Below are 18734 nucleotides of genomic sequence, written 5' to 3'. Positions count from 1 at the left end.
TTGTTATTAATAATGCAAGTTGTATGATAGCAAGAGCCCACCCAGCACAAAGCTGCTGTTTGTAGTCGGGGCTGGCTGCAGGCTCACCTCTCCTGGAGGACATCCTGGCTGGCGTGTCCTGGCGAGCCCCTCATGCTGCCCTGCTGCGTGTGGGGTCCCGTGTGAGCCCCGTGGTCTGGAGAAGTGCCCTGGGACAACACTGGCTCCAGGAGCAGAGGTGGCAGTGACAAGGCTGGAGGGTGGCAGGCAGCCAGCCTGTCCCCACAGCCATTAGGGCTTAATACTGCTGCAAAGCAATGCATGTGAATAGTAACAAAAGCACCTTTTTGTTTGACTCCCGCTGATTCGATGGTTATCTTTTAACAGTCATGTCTAAACTGTTCCTTGTGACCAGCAGAGCTGACAAAATACCTGTGTATATTATAAAAACCCAAAACCACCAAACCAAACCCACCAAAGTCGGAGTCCTTCATCACACTGCTGCAGAATTAGGGCTGTGGAAGCCAATCCAACCAACCATCCCCTTCACACTAAAACCGGAGGCCTAAGGTTTAGCTACACACACAGACACACATACGTGATCTTTTAAAAATCTCTTCCAGCATTTGAGAATATGGGCCCAGCTACTCTTACGCTGCTTTCAAAAGGAGCTAAACGTTAAAAAGAGTCTAAGGAAATGGATTATATCCAACAGGAGATACTGATGGGACAATACAGCTAAAAACACATAGTACATGACAGCTTGCGCACCACCCCAAGCCGATTCTGGAGTTGATATGTTCATTTACAGTACTAGATAGTTTTGAGAGATGTGTTTTACTGAAACTAGCTCCTGCCAAACTGAACACATGGGAAAAACAAACGTTTCCTTTTAGTATGCATTGATGAGTATATTTTGGCAAGCGGCCTCATGGCAGCATCTTCAGGCCCAGAACTGGATCCTTCAAGGAACCTCATGGAGTAGTACACAGGGATCACGTGAAATCCCTGTGTCTGAGTCAGTTTTCCCCTACTCGAGACACTCCATGGCCAGGGGCACAGTGTGTTACTCTGCCAGCCTGTCACTCTCTACAAGCAGGCCCTGTGCACGTCCCATCTCCAGAGACTAGCGATCAGCCTTGCATTTCTCCAGGGAGAAGAGCCGAGCCCAGCAGCCACTTTCTGCCTCACATCAGGCTTAGCAGACATCGCCTAACCCAACCCAGGCTTTCTGCTAGGGGCGAGCATCCCCCACGCTGCTGCTTGCACAGTGCACAAAGCTGAGGGTTGAACCAGGGCTGCGGAAGGCTTTCCCCTCTCTGCCACCACCACGCTCCCCCCAGACCCTGCTGTGGGTGGTCAGGGGATTTGCTCCTGCAACCCGACCCCACCACTAACTCCAGGCAGTGACCACCACAGCAGCCATGAGTGCCCCTGATCCCCAGGGGCAAGCAGGTATCTAATCCCTTGCTTTCATGGAATCATTCATGTTGGAAAACACCTTTGAGATCAAGTCCAACCGTTAACCCAGCACCACCAAGCCCACCACTAAACCCTGTCCCCAAGCACCACATCTACGCATTTCAAAAACACCTCCAGGGATGGTGATTCCACCACCTCCCCGGGCAGCCTGTTCCAGTGCTTCACCACCCTTTCAGTGAAGAAGTTATTCCTGATCCCCAATCTACACCTCCCCTGGCACAACTTGAGGCCGTTTCCTCTTGTCCTCTGGCAGCAGAGACCGACCCCCACCTGCCTACACCCTCCTGTCAGGCAGCTGGAGAGAGCGGCAAGGTCTCCCCTCAGCCTCCTTTTTGTCTGGGCTGAACCCCCCCTGTTCCCTCAGGGGCTCCTCATCAGAGCTGTGCTCCGGACCCTTCCCCAGCCCCATTGCCCTTCTCTGGACACGCTCGAGCACCTCTGCATCCCTCTTGAAGTGAGGGGCCCAAAACTGAACGTGCTATTCAAGGTGCAGCCTCACCACTGCTGCGCAGAGGGGGGCCATCACTGTCCTAGTCCTGCTGGCCACACTGTTTCAGACACTAGCCAGGATGCTGCTGGCTTCCTTGGCCACCTGGGCACACTGCTGGCTCATGTCCAGCCGGCTGTCGACCAGCACCCCCAGGCCCTTCTCCACCAGGCAGCTCCCAGCTGCTCCTTCCCAAGCCCGTAGCATTGCGCGAGGTTGCTGTGACCCATGGGCAGGACCCAGCACTGAGCCTGGTTGAACCTCACACCACCAGCCTTGCCCCATTGACCCAGCCTGCCCAGACACCTCTGCAGAGCCTCCTGCCCTCTGGCAGATCAACACTCCCGCTCCCAGCTTGGTGCTGTCTGCAAAGTGACCCCAGTACTGAGCCCATGGTTTTTCCTGCAGCCCAGCTTTTATGAGCTCTCCAGGGATGTGCATCTCACTCACCAATTCCTTAAAGTCCTGTCATTCATCTGCTGCCCAACCCCCAGTTTATCATCCTTATTAAGTGAGGAAGGTAATTGTTTTCCTTAGAGTGCAGCTCAGCCTTTCAGCTAGAGAAAATGTATTAAACGCAAGAAATCAGACAATAAACAGAGGCTGTTTTGTGTGATGCGTTATCCATTAGAGGAATGCAAACCGATAATCACTGCTGTCAAGTGACCAATCAGATGTGGCTGCTGTTGCCACTGTGGGCATCTTTGACGAGCCCTTCTATCATCCCCAGCAACGTGAAGGTTTCATTTCAGTTGCGCTGTCTCATTTCCACCCCATGGAAAATGCCGGTTTCGATCTGGCAGCAGCACTATCAGACTCTCCTTCACGCCAGGGCCTGGCTGTCTGGAAGAAAAGCAAAACGTGCTGTGATAACCTGCCTTGAGCATCGCTGCCTGCACGCACCCTCGCCGCAGGGCTCCGCGACCAGGCACTGCAGGCAGCGTTACATCAGCACCACCGGTATCCTCAGCCTTGGCTGGGATAAGATGAACATCCCTTGTTAATGCAAGTGACAAGCAGCAGAGAGAGGAACAAGCCATATTTCTTAGCGTTACAGATGCATAATAATGGGATCTATTAGCCACACCAGTACGCATTCCAGCCAGTGAAACAGTGCTGGATTATTTCATTGTTACAATTCTTTCTGCTTTACTCACTGAAGATTTGCATAAAGTCCAGGTGTTATTTTGGCAAAAATCCATGCCACCCAGCTTCCATCTCCTCCTGTGCCTGTGTCTTTTGTAATTTAAAACTCATTTTAAGGAGTAGTTTTAAGGCAGAGGCAATCTGCTCTTGCAGTTGGATGTGAGACTGGTGCCCTGTGCTGAATCCTCCCCCTGGTTCACCTTTGCTCCATGTGCAGGTGAGTAAAAAACTCTGCCCCTCCATGGGAAAATCACAGGACCCCAGCCTGGTGGGGCTGGAAGGGACCTCTGGAGCTCACCCAGCCCACCCCCTGCTCAAGCAGGGTCTCCTAGAGCGGGCTGCACAGCCCAGGCGGGTTTGGATGTCTCCAGAGAAGGAGACCCCACCACCTCTCTGGGCGGCCCGGCCCAGCGCTCCGGCACCCTCACGGTAAAGACGTTTTTCCTCACATTCAGGTGGAACTCCCCGTGTTGCAGCGTGTGCCTGTTTAGGGATTTGCTGGGTGATACCGGTCATTAACTGATGCAGCATTAAGGTGTTGTGCAGTGCTGTCAGGCTAACATCCTTGAGGCACAGAGCTGTACTGCAGCAAGGGGGGTGGGACCTGGCACTCATGATCCAGCCAGAAGGAACTGCATCACCTTTAACTGCAAGGAGCATCTCTTCGCTCAGAGATTAAGTGCTTGGAGCAGTATCAACCCCAGGTATATCCGTCCCTTTGCAATTCCCTTCCCTAAATCACTGTGCAACAGGCTGTGGTGCCATCCTGCGTGGCAGGTGGCAAAACCCATATGGCTTGGAAAGAAACCTGGCCAAGAGGGGGGCTTCGGTGGCATGTGGAGCAGGGGAACCCTCCGAGGACTTTGGCAGGGCCAAGGCCACAGCATTGCACCCAAGGTGAAACACCCAAATACAGCACAACAGACACTAGCTTTAACATCCACGTAGGTTTTCCACTGCTCCGACACATCCATCATTGCATTTAATTCACAGTTTTCACAAGCTGCTTAACAGGAATTACCTGTTCTCAGCAGGGGAGGGGGAAGGAAAAATAGACATTAAGCACTGAGAAACTCAGGAGAAAAGCAGGGTGTTGATTTTATATTTTCATTTGAAAATATGACTCACTTTGGCCTGGATTTTCAGGTGGGTTTGTGCTGAAGCTGCATTTTTTCTGGCAGGAGCAAGGGTGGGTGATGCTCCCTGGCCAGCCCCTGTCCCTAGACCGCTTCTCCCATGGGGGGTGGGAGACAGTTTGACCCTTCTTGTTCTTCAAGGATCGAATTTCCCTTCCAAACCCTGAAGATTTAGCAAGAGAGCTGCTTGTAGAAATACCTGCATCTCACCCAACAGTCAGCTAAGGTGGTGCTCCTGGTTGAAAACCACTTGCAGGTGAAAATCAAAGCTTCCCTGGAGCTTGGTGCTGGCTCCTTGAGCTGCTTTCCACTTCTCTGTTAGCAGCAGCTTCCTCTCGTCCCTGCGGGGGAATGGCCAGGGATGGGTCAATGTTTAACTGACCTGGGAAGGACGTGTGAGCATGTCCACTGGAGCCAGCCCCAGCCTTGGCAGGGAGCTCCTCCGGCTCCAAAGCTGCTCACAAAGGCCCCTCCATGTTCAGGGAGGACAGTGTGTGAGCGGATTTTCCTTCTCCTTTCAAAGCCACCGCCCTGCAGAATGGGCCTGAGCTCTTCCAAGGCGCACCCCAAGGTGACCAAGGTGGCACCAATGGGTGCTGGGGAGGACATGCCTGCTCTTGCCACCCCGTACCAGCTCCCTGGTGTGCTGGGACAGCCCAGCCTGCACCCGCCAGCTGCAGCAAAGTGGGGAAAACCCACCTTTCACCAGGAACTTCCACCTCTCCGGGAAACCTGGTATGGGAGAGCTTCTACAGGTAAGGAGGTCATCACTGAAATATTGCAAAGCGCAGGGCAGAGAACCAAGGGGGCTCAGCTGGGGCTGTTGGTTTGCTTGCTGCAACATGGGCTGGGTGCAGGGGCGTGCACATGCCATTCTGCATCAGCAGCTTTTTGCCATTTCCAGGACATTTTAGCTTTGGGAAAACTCATTCCCCCAGACCTGTTTCAGAAAGCATCTGGGTCACCAGATTTCAGGATCCTTACTCCATCAGTCATCCCTCTGGGCATGGCCCCACTCCCCAGCATCGTCCTGGCACGCAATGACCCCAGCCTGAGTCTGAGCAAGCCCTTGCACAGCAGCCCCATAACTCTTGGCCATATATGCATCCTGCTCACCTGCAGCTGCTGGGTATATAAAATCATTAGCTTAATTAGAATTCGATTCTGGGTAATGTGCTCAGCAGGGTAAAACTCAGCATCAAAAAAAATCATAGCCATGTCTTGCACAGGGCTAATTTCATAAGCCAAGAGGCAGAGGAAGGCAGACACTATATAGCTGTGTGTGTTTTTCTACAAGTGGCGCCGTGCAGCCTCTCCTGCAGCCTTTCAGAGCAGGGTTTAAATTCCATCCATACCCAAGCCCTTCCTGGAGGTGAGGAAGGAGGTTTGGACCCATCTGAAAGTGGATGTGTAGCTCTGTACAACGAGTGGGATGGTGACGAACGGCCTCCCCAGCCATGTTAGCTGGGCGTAGGGAGAAATGCCCACGAACGCCGGAGTGGTTTGAGAAAGGGCAGCGCAGAGGACGCAGGATCAGCAGCCCTAGCACCCTCCTCCCTGCTTTTCCATTTCCAAAAACGGATTTCTGACACACACCGAGCAGCATTAAGCAGTGCTGCTTCACCGGGGGGTAGATATTTCCTTCAGGGTCATTCACCAAGAGGCATCAGGTAAACGGTGAAAGCAAATAAACCTCTGGCACAATAGAGTGACGTTCCCAGAGCTGGAGGTCTTGGAGAGAATACAGATCAGGTCTGGCTGTACAGCAGGGGGCTTCAAATACTTCATGACAGCAAGTACGACCAAATATTCCTGTTCTGGAAAACTATCATCACTGGGCATTTAACAAGTGCTTGTAAAGAACCATATATTTTTATAAAAAGTTTTAAAATCCCTCAATAAATGTCATTTTCTATTACTTTTCATTTTCAGAAATAAAAAGAGTATGCTCAAGAGTACTTGAGCGACGTATTAGCTTGAGCTGCTGTCTAAATAAGCAAAGCCTCCAAGAGAGTAAGTTTTGTTTGGTTTATGATGGTTCATCCTGACTTGTGTTAAATCCCACTTCCTCCAGTGGGGAGAATCTGCTGCTACTGGAGTGCAAGGGTGAAAAATAAAAGCCATGAGAACGCCTTCAGCTCGGGCTTGGCACTGGCAGCACGGTACAGTGAGGCGATGGTCTCTATTGCTGGCATCATGCAGGTGTGCCAGGGACCATCCCTGCACCAGGAACAAGCAGGTTCGGGGACAGCAAGTACTTGGCCCCCAGTTCTGTATCTACAGAGGATAAGGGCAAGTCTCATACAAGACATAAGCATGGATAGAATGAGTGGAAATAATTTAAAACAAACAAAAAACGCCAAACCAAACACACACAAAACAAACCATCAAATCTCACAAGGGAGAAATTCCCCAAAGCCATACCTCTCACCAGAACAACCTTCTCCCGAGTCCCAGCCCCTTGCCTGTGCCATGTTCCCAGCACCACAAGCCACCTCCTTACATTGTACTTCCCCATTAGAAATTCCCTATGCACCAATTTTTCCTGCAGATTGAGAAGCAATAATTTAATCACCCTCCTCTTGCTATTATAAGCTGCTGTTTCAGTACATGTTCCTCAGCAGCTGAAGATTGTCTATGGAGAAGCCTCCTGCACTGGAAATTTTCACTTCAGGGACACATTCCTGCATGTGTGGAGCAGCCGCAGCTTTGCTCAGTGGTTAATCATTGCTGGTGCTCTGCAGAGCCCAGCAAACATTTATCTGATGGAGTCACCATCTCTTCCCATACCCCAACATGCTCCTTCACCTCCTCTGTCTTGTCCAAGTGCCCTGCCTTGGCAATCTTCCATCGGGCTTATTTAAAGGGACCACTGAAGTCCCCATAAGGTCACCTCCAAATTATTCTTTTTAATATAACTATTACATTTAGCATCAGCTATAATGTAATTCCTGCACCTTATCCCCAAGTCTCCTCCCCTGTGGCCACCTTGGGGCTCCCACCACACGGGAACAGAAGCTGCTCAGCAACAACTCACTTGACTCCACCATATAAAATGGCATTTCAATGACCCAGGACAGTTTTTTTGGAGAGCAGATGGAATAGAAAAACTCTTTTGTAAGCCAAATACTTACTGCGCATGCAAGTATTTATTTGCGCAAGGGGCGGGAGGGAAAGGCAGCCAGCTGAGAGCATCAGTGCAGGACAGACCTGGGCTCAGGTCACATTCAGGCCTCAGCAAAAGCACTGCTTTAATAACTAACAGGCGAGTGCTGGGGGTGTAGCACCTTATTTCAGGCTGATTTCCAAAGATGAGGTTCTGTGATTGTACCACTTGTCCGACCGTAACCCACTAAATTCTGAGCGCACTGGCTGGCTGCATCCCAGTTCTGCTGTGGTTGGTAAAAGCATCAGAGATATTTTTTTGGTGGAACTAAGAAGTAACAGTTATAAAGTCTCAGGCACTGAGCAGCAAAGAAAAGACTCAAACTGCTGCCTGTTCCCTGCTTCAAAAGGGCAGGCAGTGAGAAAGGGGCAAAGCTCAGAGGTTTCTTGGCCAGCTGACGGTCACAGGTTGTGGCAAGAGAAAAGGACCCTTGGTCGCACGTGGGACCCAGGGAGTTGAGGAGGCCACAGGAGTTGCAGAGGATGGTTATTGTCACATACAAGATGAATGAGAGGTTGTAGAGGGAAGTAGGAGAGGCATGTGGCAGACATTTTTTAGATGCCTCAGGCACAGGTACATCCTCACTTTATTTCTGCAGCTAATAGAATAATTTTTATACCACATGTTCCTGGAGTACGCCAAGAGACACTTTAGTAGGACATGTCAACTAAAAAATAGAGCAGAAAAACATTGCTGAGTACAGCCTAGCAGCTGATGATTGCCCAATAGTTACTTCATCCACTTTTTCTTTCATCTTTAAGGGCCCCTTTCTTTCAACACCGTGCCAGAAAAGGGAGAAGCCAGCATCATTAAGCAGCACCCACCTCGAAGACCTCAAGTAAGGCGAGTTTGAAAAGCTCCCTATGAGTTGCTCTTATCGACCTGTTGATGTGGGCTTTCTCGGGGACATGGGCACAAGTCACAGCACCACAGAGGGGAAAACAAATACCATACAGTAACGCAAGCAGGAGGTCCTGCCTTTAGATGATCCTCCCTAGATGAGCTTTATCACCACCCAAGTTTGTTATCTGGGCCAGAGCAGATATACTGACCGCAGAGAAGTTATTTTTGGTTCCTTAGCACAAGACAAAGGCTACATCTTCTAAAACAGCCAAAGAGGGGCCAGTGCAGCCAGGCCCTGGACTTTGCCCACCTGCCCGACTCCTCGCTGGCCAGCCCTCACATGCTATGGAGGCACCCAGTGCAGACACATGCCCCAGCCAAATTTTAGTGCTCCCATGTGGCTGATGTGGCCAAGACTAAGCCCTTGGCAGAAGGCGTCCAACTTGCATCATGTGGGGCTGGGTTTGCCTCTTCAGGCCAAATATCCCACCAGTGTCTGGTACCAGCAGACAGACGCACTTTGCAATGGGGTCGGTGAAAATACAGAGCAAGTATTTTAGGATTCCATATTTGCTATGCACGCTATGTACCCACACATACCTTTACCTTCTCCTCTCAACAGCATGGTATATACATATGCATACACACCCCTGTATATCTAGAGGCATAAAAAAAAATCCCCCCCAAAAAATTTGTTCATTCCTCCTTGAATTCCTTCCTTTCCCCTTTTTACACTTCCCAGATCCCTTCCCCTCCCAGCCCTGAAACCCATGACTCTGCCTGACCTGGCAATTGGGCTTTCCCCCCCAGGAGTCACCATAACATAACTAGCACTCTAGAGATATATTTATATCCATATAATTTACTGCAGAGGAGGAAAGGAGACACAGCTAACATACCATGCTGCACAAAGACTAAAGTTGCTATTTCATTAAAAGAAAACTAAAAAACAACAGTGACAAGAAGCCCTCCACATGCGTTTTCTGTGCTGTTATTTTTCTGCACTGATGCTTACATACAATACAAAACTGGGGTGGGGCTCAGGCCTTGGAGACCCCCCACCATGTGCTCGCAGGGCCAAGCTGGAGCTGTATTACCAGGATCGTACAACTCTTGCCATAAATCCGGTTATTTAAAACCCAAAGCCCGAGAATCACACTGCTTTCTGTGCTCCACCTGACTTTTCATTGCTTCTCCACACCCCCCCATACCCGCCAGCACACCTTCCAACATTCAATCTCTTACCTGCTCATCACTGAGGATGCAAAGCTGCCAGAGTTTGACTCAGACTCAGTTCTCCCCTCTTCCCTATGTGCCCACAGAAGGTCATTGTAGACACCAGGTTCAGCCCTGCTCTGGATTGCCCCAGAGCTACAGCTCTTCCACTTTACTCCTCAGAACTTTCTCTTTCAGAACTCATGCTTGAGGCTTTTAGCTGTGTTTCTTCCCTGCTGCTTGACCCAGGTCCAGGGGCTTCAAAACTGAGAGCAAAGAGGTCTCAGAGGGATAAAATCAGGCAGGGAAAAAGAACCACTTGTCCAAACCCCTCCAAGCACAGGTGCAGCAGGGTGTTTTACTTGGGAAACCACTCAGCTGCTGGAAATAACCACACGCCCCCACCCCTGCTCTCATGTAGGCAGGACTTTCAATTAGAAATTAAAGACCAATGTTGTACCTGCTGCTGAGACCACTCTAAAAGAGCCCAGCTGTAATGGGACGTATCAGCAGCCTAACTAGGCAGCTGGAGGGAGTCCTCGGGGTTGGGGGATAAATGGGGCCAAACACAGTTCCTGGCTGTTTAATCTCTGGAAGAGATGTACATGTCCCACCTGGCTGTGTGCCTCTGTAGCACTCCCGTGGGTCCTGCAGCTTCGAGCAGCCCCGGCACTGCTGTGCGTTAAAGCAGCAAAGAGCTGCCCACACTGGTAATCCTCCTTCCCAGCCACCTCTATTACCCCTTGCAATTAAAATCCTTAGGCAAACATCTTGCCTCCCTGCACTGCTTTGAGACACCCCTGTTTCTCCCTGAGAGCATCTCCGCTCTCCCAAAATTTGGTGACAAACCTGCTCCATATGTTGCCCAACAGCACACCTGCTGAAGCTGGGGTGCTTTGCTCAAGCCTTCCTTGAGGTGATTAAGGTCTTTTTACTATAATAAAGGACAGAATTGCCACCAGACAGGGTCAGTTAAACCAGCTCCACTTAGGGCTGTGGCTCTGGCCATGACTGGTCGCTTCAGAGAGCATGGGTGGCCACCAACTATTGAATAACATGTCCCTGGATTTGGTGGGAGGATGAGGCGGCAGCACCTGGAAGGAGCCCAGCTACGCCGTGTGAACTGTCACGTGGAATCACAGCCACCTTTAGAAATCTCCTAACTGCACGTAATTTTTTGTCATTGATCTTAATTCCATTATGGCTGTATTAATGTATTATTTAAACACTGATAATACTCACTGCAGGATGAAGACACTGTTAATCCTACCCCATACTTCTGCCGTTGCTGTTAGGGACTGTAAACAGCTCCAGCAAAAGGCTTTTTTCCTATGGGAATATTTTCAAAGACAGCAGAGCAGGATGACGTGTCCTTCTCAAGGACTTTTAGAGGATTTCGGTCAGAGCGTATTTGCAGAGAAAAATCCTGTGAGGTTCACAGAGATGAAAGAAAAGAGTCAGTTTTCCAGCCTGTGACAGAACTTTATCCGAAAGCCTAAAAACTGGCTTCCCTGCCAGGCACAGCGAGATGGGCAGATAGATGTGGGAGGTTCTGTGCCTTCAGTGACCTGCCGCTGGCTGCCTTGATGGCACCTCGGGAGTGATGCACAGCCCGGACCACAGTTTGTGGTGTCACATGCTGCCATCTAGTGCCATTTTTTTAAGTTTCATATTCAGTTTTGTGGGGGGTTTTTTTTGATGCTGAGAGACAGGTGAACTTGGTGTTGGCTAACGGGAAATTCCCCCTTTACATGATGCTGCTGACTTCTTTTCTCCTGCATTTTTGCACTGATTTAGAGGATGCTTCAAAATTATAGCTCAGGCTTTGGCAGCAGTTCAGTGCACGCAGAGACATGTCACCATTTATTGGACACTAGTTCATATTCAAGGAGTTAATGATGTCCCTCATAAAGTGTAAGTCAGGTCTTACCGATGAAGTCCTTGATGCTCCCTTTAATTTTTACGGAAGCCGTACTGAGCTGCCATCCTAGAAGGGGACACCAGCAATATCAAGCCATGAAATGACCCAGTATCATCTAGTAGTTTGGCATCATCTAAGGAGGTAACTTAGCTCCTTAAGATCCATGCTCAGACTGCTCAGAGCAGTCTGTAAAGCAAGTCTCTGCCCACTTCCATTAGCCTCCAGGAAAGGCACTTTGTACCACGCACAGTTCTGCAGGGAAAGGTCTTAGGTTAATGTAAAAGAGATTGGTTAGACACTGGGGACGGTGCTCTGGGTCTCAAGTAACTGGGATCTACCCTTGGATGACCTGCTAGGAGACTTTCTATTAAATTATGATATGTGTCCACGCTTCAGCTTTGACATGAAGCAATCCCAGCTGGGGTATGTCTTCACCCTGGTCTTGGGCACTGTTGAGACTCAAAGAGAAATACCTACAGGCATGCAACTAGTGTCAAACTGGGTTTTTGCTGCTTTGACTGTAATGCAGGAGATCCCCCCAGTTTTGTCTTCTCCTGAAGGACCAAAGTGTTCATCTCGCTGAGCATCCACTAGAGATGTCAATCTCTTCCCTCTATTCTAAGCAGCTGGGCCAGAATTGGAGCTAGAAAAACGTCAAGGTAGTTTCATATCAGTTTTTATGATTGTATGGAACAACCAACGCTGAATATTATAAATATTGGACTTGCAGAGGCTTGAACCTGCTGGTCCTGTGCAAGCAATTGCTCCTGCAAAGCCCTGGAGTCAGCAAGAAGTGTCTCCAGTCCCCAGAATGAAGGTAAGCACACAGGTCAAGCCCTGTGCGTGAGTCATTGCTGGCTGCAGGCTCCTTTCCCTCACAGTTTGGGCATCCCAAGGAGTTCTGGTTTGCACTGGCTGCACTACTGTCCCTGGCTGAGCCTGGGAACTTGCTGAAACACTGGTGTGTGGGTGAAAGGAAACAAGGGGAAAGCTTCTGAATCTCCAGCGTGACAGTTGCCTGAATGAGGACCTGCTGAGCCAGGACCTTAAATATTTTTGAGGCTAAAGGTTTGAGGACCACTCTTTAAACCTGAGCAACTCGAACCCGTCACTTGCAGCTGGCAGGGAGAAGACCGCAAGCGCTGTGTGCTGTAACCACTGCTGGCAGTCCCAAACGTGCAAAAGTGTTTCCTTCCTTTGGATGATGAAATTTTCTTGGACAGCCGGCTCAAAGTAGTAACACCTTGGGGGGAAGAAGCATGTGTACATTGTTTTAATGACGATTTTTTTTTTCCATCATGCCCCAGAGCTGTGAGATAAACTGCAAGCACAGTGGAAATCTGTGATAAATTTCTGCAAGTTGGCTGCACAGGGAGATGCTGGCTGCCTTTATCTGGGGAGGCCCTGAGGGGCTGGGCGTGGGTTTGCAAGCTGGCGGCTGTTCCGTTCTCTTTCAAAACCTGCAGGTGTATTTATTTACATTTTTTAATACCTCGTAGGCTCTGGAGAAGAGGGGGCAAAGCCCAAGACACCTCCCTGGCAGACGTCAGCACTTGCACAAGCTGCAGATGCTGGACTTGACCCGCAAGCGCCGAGAGGTAATGCTGAGATGGATTTGGGGAGAGGCTGGGTATACACTCGTATGGGGGTCTGCCCATCCCCAGTGCCTCTCCCACGGACTGGGATGCTTGAAGCCTCTTGCTGGGAAGGTCAAACGAAGCATTCCTATGGCTCAGGCAGAGGAGAGGTGGGGAGCTTCCCCAGGGCCCCTGTATATTTGTGGATTTTCCAACATTTTGCCCTCACTTAGCTGCGCCTCATGGAGAAACCAAAAATCTCTGGCCGGCTCATGCTCTATCACATACCCAGTTTGGCAAATACTATTTGCTTGGGTTCAACTACTCAGCTGTGTAATTATTTTCAACGCTAACCCCCTAATGATATGCTGCATTGAGCTGTTAAAATGTGTTTGCTCCTCTGGTGCTTGTGTTGACGACTCATTTGCAAACCCAGGCAGAGCTGAAGCGAAATCTCCACAGGGAGGCAAAAATCAATAAACAAAAAATCAAGGAATTCAGCCCAAAGAAAGTTCTTGACACTTTCCAGAGAGGCAACAGCGCCGAAAGCCAAGACCTCGTCCCTGCTGAGCACAATCAGTGTTTTCACGGAGACGATCGTGGTAAGTAGAATAAATTTCCAAGGCAATGTAGAACTCGCTAGTCTCTTAAATGTCGTCAGAGAAGTTTCCCCATGGAAGCTGCTTGCACTGCTCCATCTCCTGCAGTGGCACAGTGCAAGTTCAAAAGACTGGTGGGGGGAAGGCGGAGAGATGTGTTCATAAGACAAAGCGTTGGGATGCCTCAGAACAGGACGCAGGTCTCTGGTCTGGTTCTCTGACAGCACCCAAACGGACCCAAGCAGATGCGAGTTAAGCGCCATGGACTGGCCATAGGGGCGTAAAACCAAAGTCCTTAGGGCCAGGCCCCTGCGGCAGCAAGTTCTCACTGACAGGAAAGTCTTAGCTTGTCCCACATGTCCCCTACACAGCAAACTAAGCATGAGGACAGAGGGTGTCCCTGGGGTCCCACGTCCGTGGAGAGTCAGGGAGTCCATCAGGCAAAACTGTCCCAGGTGGTGAACATACAGGATGCTGCAAAGGTGAGCATACACAGGCTGGGGGGAACCTCTGAAGCTCCACCAACGTAATGGCCAAAGGGATGAAGGAGAAAAAGAAAAAGGAAAATGACTGCCTGAAGACCAACCCTTTTACCAGGTTTTGCCCCCTGCCCTCTGCCCCAGCATGGGACACCTCCTGCCTGAGCCTGGGGTGTGCTCAGGTGGACACAGGCTGTGACAACATCACAGTGGTGACTCTGGCAGCATTGGCAGTCTCTGATTAAAATGTGCCCTGACAGCTTTCCTTCAAGCACAAGACATGAGTTACTCTGGCACAGTCTCCACCACAACACGCATCCATCCTCAGCTGGGGAGCTGAAGCCAAGCCCAGCCCCACGCTGGCCCATGCGGGCACAGAGCTGGTCCCTTCCTGGAGGGAGTGCAGGGCTGAACTGGGGCAGCTGCAGGCACCCATGGGTACGCAACTGTGCTGTTCCCTGGCAGACGTGGTGCACAGGGTGCAAACAGCCAGCTCACCTCTTCAGCTGGGGTCCAGCAGGGCAGGCTTCAGAAGATCTCTTCTACTGCACCAGGCTGGTCACATACCAAAATTTTCTGCTCTGAAAAAATGTGTGATGTATCCCTTGCCGCAAAAAGGAAACCTGGATGATTACAGATCGCTGGGTATTTTCAGGGATCTTTTGAGACTGTTTTTTGGCAGAACAGTCAGCCTTGCCTCTCCCCTTTGACATGCATGAAGGACTGAAAGAGGGTACCCACACAACACCGCAAAAAAAAATGTTCAACACCTTGCAGTAAATCTTCTCTGGCAGACCCTTGGGCACATTGGGAAGCTGGAACTGGGTTCAGCAGAGGGAAAAAAGTGGAGAACGGACTGCTCGAGCAACAGCTGCCAGAGATTTGCTCCTGGCTTCAGCATTGCGTGGTCCACCGATGTGTTGCATTCACATGCATGATGTAGCCTCTGGACATCTGCCATTCTTAAATGACCATGGGGTAAATGTTCACAGTCACTGAGGTTACTCACGTTTCAGGTTTAGTTTTATTTGGAAACCATTTCACACAGCCCAGGGCCAGGCAATTTCCATCGCAGATTTGCATCCCTCTGGGTGATATGTAATTAAGGTGAGATGCTCCCGGTTAGATGATTTCCAGCCATGGCTCCGTGTTATTTCAACATCTGATGTGAAAACGCATCAGGTACAATTCATTTAACAGTGACAGATCTCAGGCTCTCTTGGGCACGTGGTCCATCACAGGAGGGAGCATGGCATGGTCAGCGCAACGGTGATGCCAGCAAACACTGAGCAGGGGCTTTTCCTTCCCCCGCCGGCCCTGAGGACAGGCGAGCAGCAGGAACAGGGGTAGCGTGAATCTGGAGTGCTGACCTACCGTCCTTCGTGCTTGCGCTGGTTGATGCAGGCTGGGGGAGCAGCCGGGGGGGTTGAAGGTGCTAAGGCACGTAAGGTGACCTCACTGTCCCTAATGAAGGGGAAATCAAAGCAAATCTCAGCTGCCACTTTGTGCTGACATCCCCGAGGCACAAGCCCTGTTCTGCGTTGCTTGCACGTGACAACCTTCGGCAGAGGCTGGAAATGTATCACTGAGGGTAAAAACGCTTAAATCGGTGAAAAACTTGTCTGGCAGTGAACTTTCACCAGGAGAAAGGGGAACAGACTTGGCTGCTCCTATTCCCTTGTGTTTCTTCACCTCAGCTCTCTTCTGCTTGGGGATAAAACAATATTGCCTCTTGCCAGACTATAATTTCACCAAATATAATCCTGAGTATATTAAACCTTTATATTATACCTTACCCTGCCCGGCCCCGGGCATGAGTCTAGTCTTAGAGGGATCTCTCAGGATCTTCTTTGCACGCCTCCAGCTGCCCATAGCCATTTCCAGCCAAACTCTAGGGGACTGGGCATGCAGCTCTGCAAAATTATGACTTTTTTTTCTTTTTTTCCTCTCCTCAAGGGAATACGTGGGGTGGAGGACTCTCCAGGCAGCATGACGGGGCCGAATGCTCTCCAGGCAGGAGCAGGAAGGTTGACCTGTGGTTCTGCAGGGAGCCGCAGATGAAGGATCTGTTCTGGGACACCTCCAGCACAGGGTCTGAGGACTGGGAAAGGGAAGAGAAGATTCACCGCAAACCTATGCTTGTGAGAACCAAGACAGAGAGAATTTCTCTCTTTGATGACTTCTTTGACCGGGATTTCTAGTGGCATGGCTTGGGGCAAGAGAGATGTGCTGAAGAAATATGTCCCAGCAGCTCTGGTGGGGCTGAAAACCTCCCAGATGGGTGGACCGAGGGTGGAGACACAATGTTTGTTGTAAGCAGCATTTCTGGGAGTATGGGCCAGTGGAAAAGACAGCTGGAAATGAGGAGACCACTGATGTGGAGTAAATAATGACTGTCTGGGTTATGTGGCTGAATCAAAATATCTGAGGGGAAAAGCAGTTTGGACTGATCTGAGGGAAAAAGGAGCTTGGACTGAGCAACAGTGAAGTGGGGACAGAGGGAGGAGGAGGAGGTTGGCAAAAAAAACCCAAGCAGAAGCTGGAAAAAATTCTGGGTTAACCCCAAATACGAAGTTCCCACTGAAGTGAAACGTTTTGCTTGCCTTTGGGTTACTCAACCTTTCTGTTTGACTTTTTAACCTTATATCCTTTTCTAAACCACAAACCCCCAGTTCAAAATATAAGGTAAAAACATTCATTTAGGAAGTCTTTAAAATAAATACTCTGGCATTTCTAAAATTCCATTTTTAACTTTTTTAATTATTTTTTTTTTTTTTTTAATCTCCTCTCATCCCCTGCCCTAGATACAGAAGTACATGTACTTTCTTTGCTTCTAACCTCCCGTTCTATAGATAGTAGACAGTCTTCTGAAAAAGCTGGCTTTTGGTCACTTGTTTTCTCTGTTCAGGGTTCAGTGCTGCAAAGTGAAGGGTAGAAACTGAGGGATCCCCAGCGATTCCTGCAGACGCTACCCCGGTGGTGCTGGTCAAGGCTCCTGTGTCCACCCAGAGTTTGAACAAGCTGCCCCATTGCAATCAGACATTTCCATGTATATTGGAAAAGATGGTTATATGAAGGGTATCAGATCTATCGAAGGGATTCTTGCAGTTTCCATCTCTCCTAAACTGTATTTTTTCATAAAATTATCTGCTTTTCCTTATAAAGTCATTTGTTATCTGAAAGGGAACTTCACCCTGTGCTGTCTCCTATCTGGTTGTCTTCACAGGTCTGTAAAGGCCACTGCAGTAAATCATCAGCTTTCTGGAACACATTAAGTCATTCAAGCACATATATAAACCGAGATTACAGTTACACATCACGTAGTGATTTCAATGTGACAAACTGGATATGCAGGGCCCCAGCGCTATACAAGGGAGGGAGAGAGCCCACCACCAGCCCTGGCCATGACAAAAAGATCTGCCTGGTTCCCAGAGTCAATTTTGCTTCTGTTTGCAGTTGCAGAGCTGGCAAAGGGCATTCACTCTTCCTTGTGCCTCCTGCATGTCTCCCTAGGTTGCTTTCGTAAGCAACTGGTGTCTCTAAAACTATCAGGGGGTAAAACATCTTCAAATCAGCTAATTGCCACAGGGCAGGGACTCCAGGAGCAACAAATGCAATTCCCATCACAGTGACTTTCCTTTCCTTCAGCTGGAAATCTTATCCTCTAATTTTTCAAGTCGAGGCATCCAGAATAACTAGATCTGGAGTCAGTTCTCAATTATCCAGGACAGCACAGGGCTTGAGCAGCTTGGGATGGATGAAACATGTCCTGCATCACTGTCTCAAACCTGCACAACCTCCCACAAAGCTGTTTTAGATGTGTCTGCCCTGCATCCTCAGCTTCCTGGATTACAGAGCCAGAAAAAGAGCAGACGACACGTTTTTACATGTATTTAGGGGAATCAGACACCCGTGGCTGACTCAGTTTCAATGCTATTTAGCTCAAGCTTTATTGAAAATCCCAGGCAGAGCGGGAGTTGGAAATCACAGCCAAAGCCCCAAATCAAAACTGGAGCCTCCAGCACAGCTTCCCAGCACTGAGCTTCTCTGTCCTGATTTCACCTCTCTCTCTTTTTGACATCCCTAAATGTATAGCCTGTCTCTATGCTTCATGGAGAACACTGTTCCTTGGAGAAAGCCTGCACTTATGCATGATTTCACAGAAAAGCCAAGAAAACAAACCCCAACACAGAGAAGGAAGAAGAACAAAAATTATTTTAATGAGATAGGAGAACTGCTCGTGGCTAATGAGTCTGTGTGTTTTAAAAACGCCCTGAGAACTTCGCTGATAAACATGGTCACCATGTGTGAGCTGGAAATATCGTGAGAGCTTTGGATTCGACGTTGAGGGTATGCTGAAAAGGTCAATGATTTAATGGGCTGGAACAATTAATCTGGCACTTGTCTATACACCTGTTCTCTTAATGATGTGACACATCTCCCTTCTGTGTTCCCATCTGTCAACAATTAAGCTATAATTGGTGGAAATGCAATTTATTTCAGATAGAGCTGATTAGTTTTCCAATAATCATGTTGCCAGCCCTGAGGAAGAGTGCTGCCCATGGAGAAGTGTATGTGGACCAGTCAATCCATATCACAGACTGTGCAGAGAAGAGACTCTGAGCATTAATTTATCAATTTACAGTGTGCAAAATGTGCTCTAATGGAGGCAATAAAATCAGAAAACCCACTTCCTAATTCTGG

General features: G+C 49.4%; 1 protein-coding gene across 2 annotated transcripts; it reads left to right on the top strand.

The window, feature by feature from the left end:
* The first annotated feature begins 4639 nt into the window (after positions 1-4639).
* On the top strand, positions 4640-16769 carry CCDC198 (coiled-coil domain containing 198). 2 transcript variants are annotated; one of them, XM_056347568.1, is made up of 6 exons: positions 4640-4985; positions 8158-8234; positions 12106-12192; positions 12875-12973; positions 13482-13554; positions 15987-16769. In XM_056347568.1, exons 1-6 carry the CDS (start codon positions 4769-4771, stop codon positions 16229-16231), a joined length of 798 nt encoding a protein of 265 aa, XP_056203543.1. In that variant the 5' UTR covers positions 4640-4768; the 3' UTR covers positions 16232-16769. The 2 variants fall into 2 exon arrangements, with proteins under 2 accessions (XP_056203543.1, XP_056203542.1); XM_056347567.1 differs by having other exon boundaries at positions 13389-13554.
* The last annotated feature ends 1965 nt before the right edge of the window (positions 16770-18734 follow it).

The sequence above is a fragment of the Falco biarmicus genome, chromosome 7 (assembly GCF_023638135.1).
Source record: "Falco biarmicus isolate bFalBia1 chromosome 7, bFalBia1.pri, whole genome shotgun sequence".
NCBI classification, from domain to species: Eukaryota; Metazoa; Chordata; class Aves; order Falconiformes; family Falconidae; genus Falco; species Falco biarmicus.
This window is presented reverse-complemented; position numbering and strand designations above follow the sequence as displayed.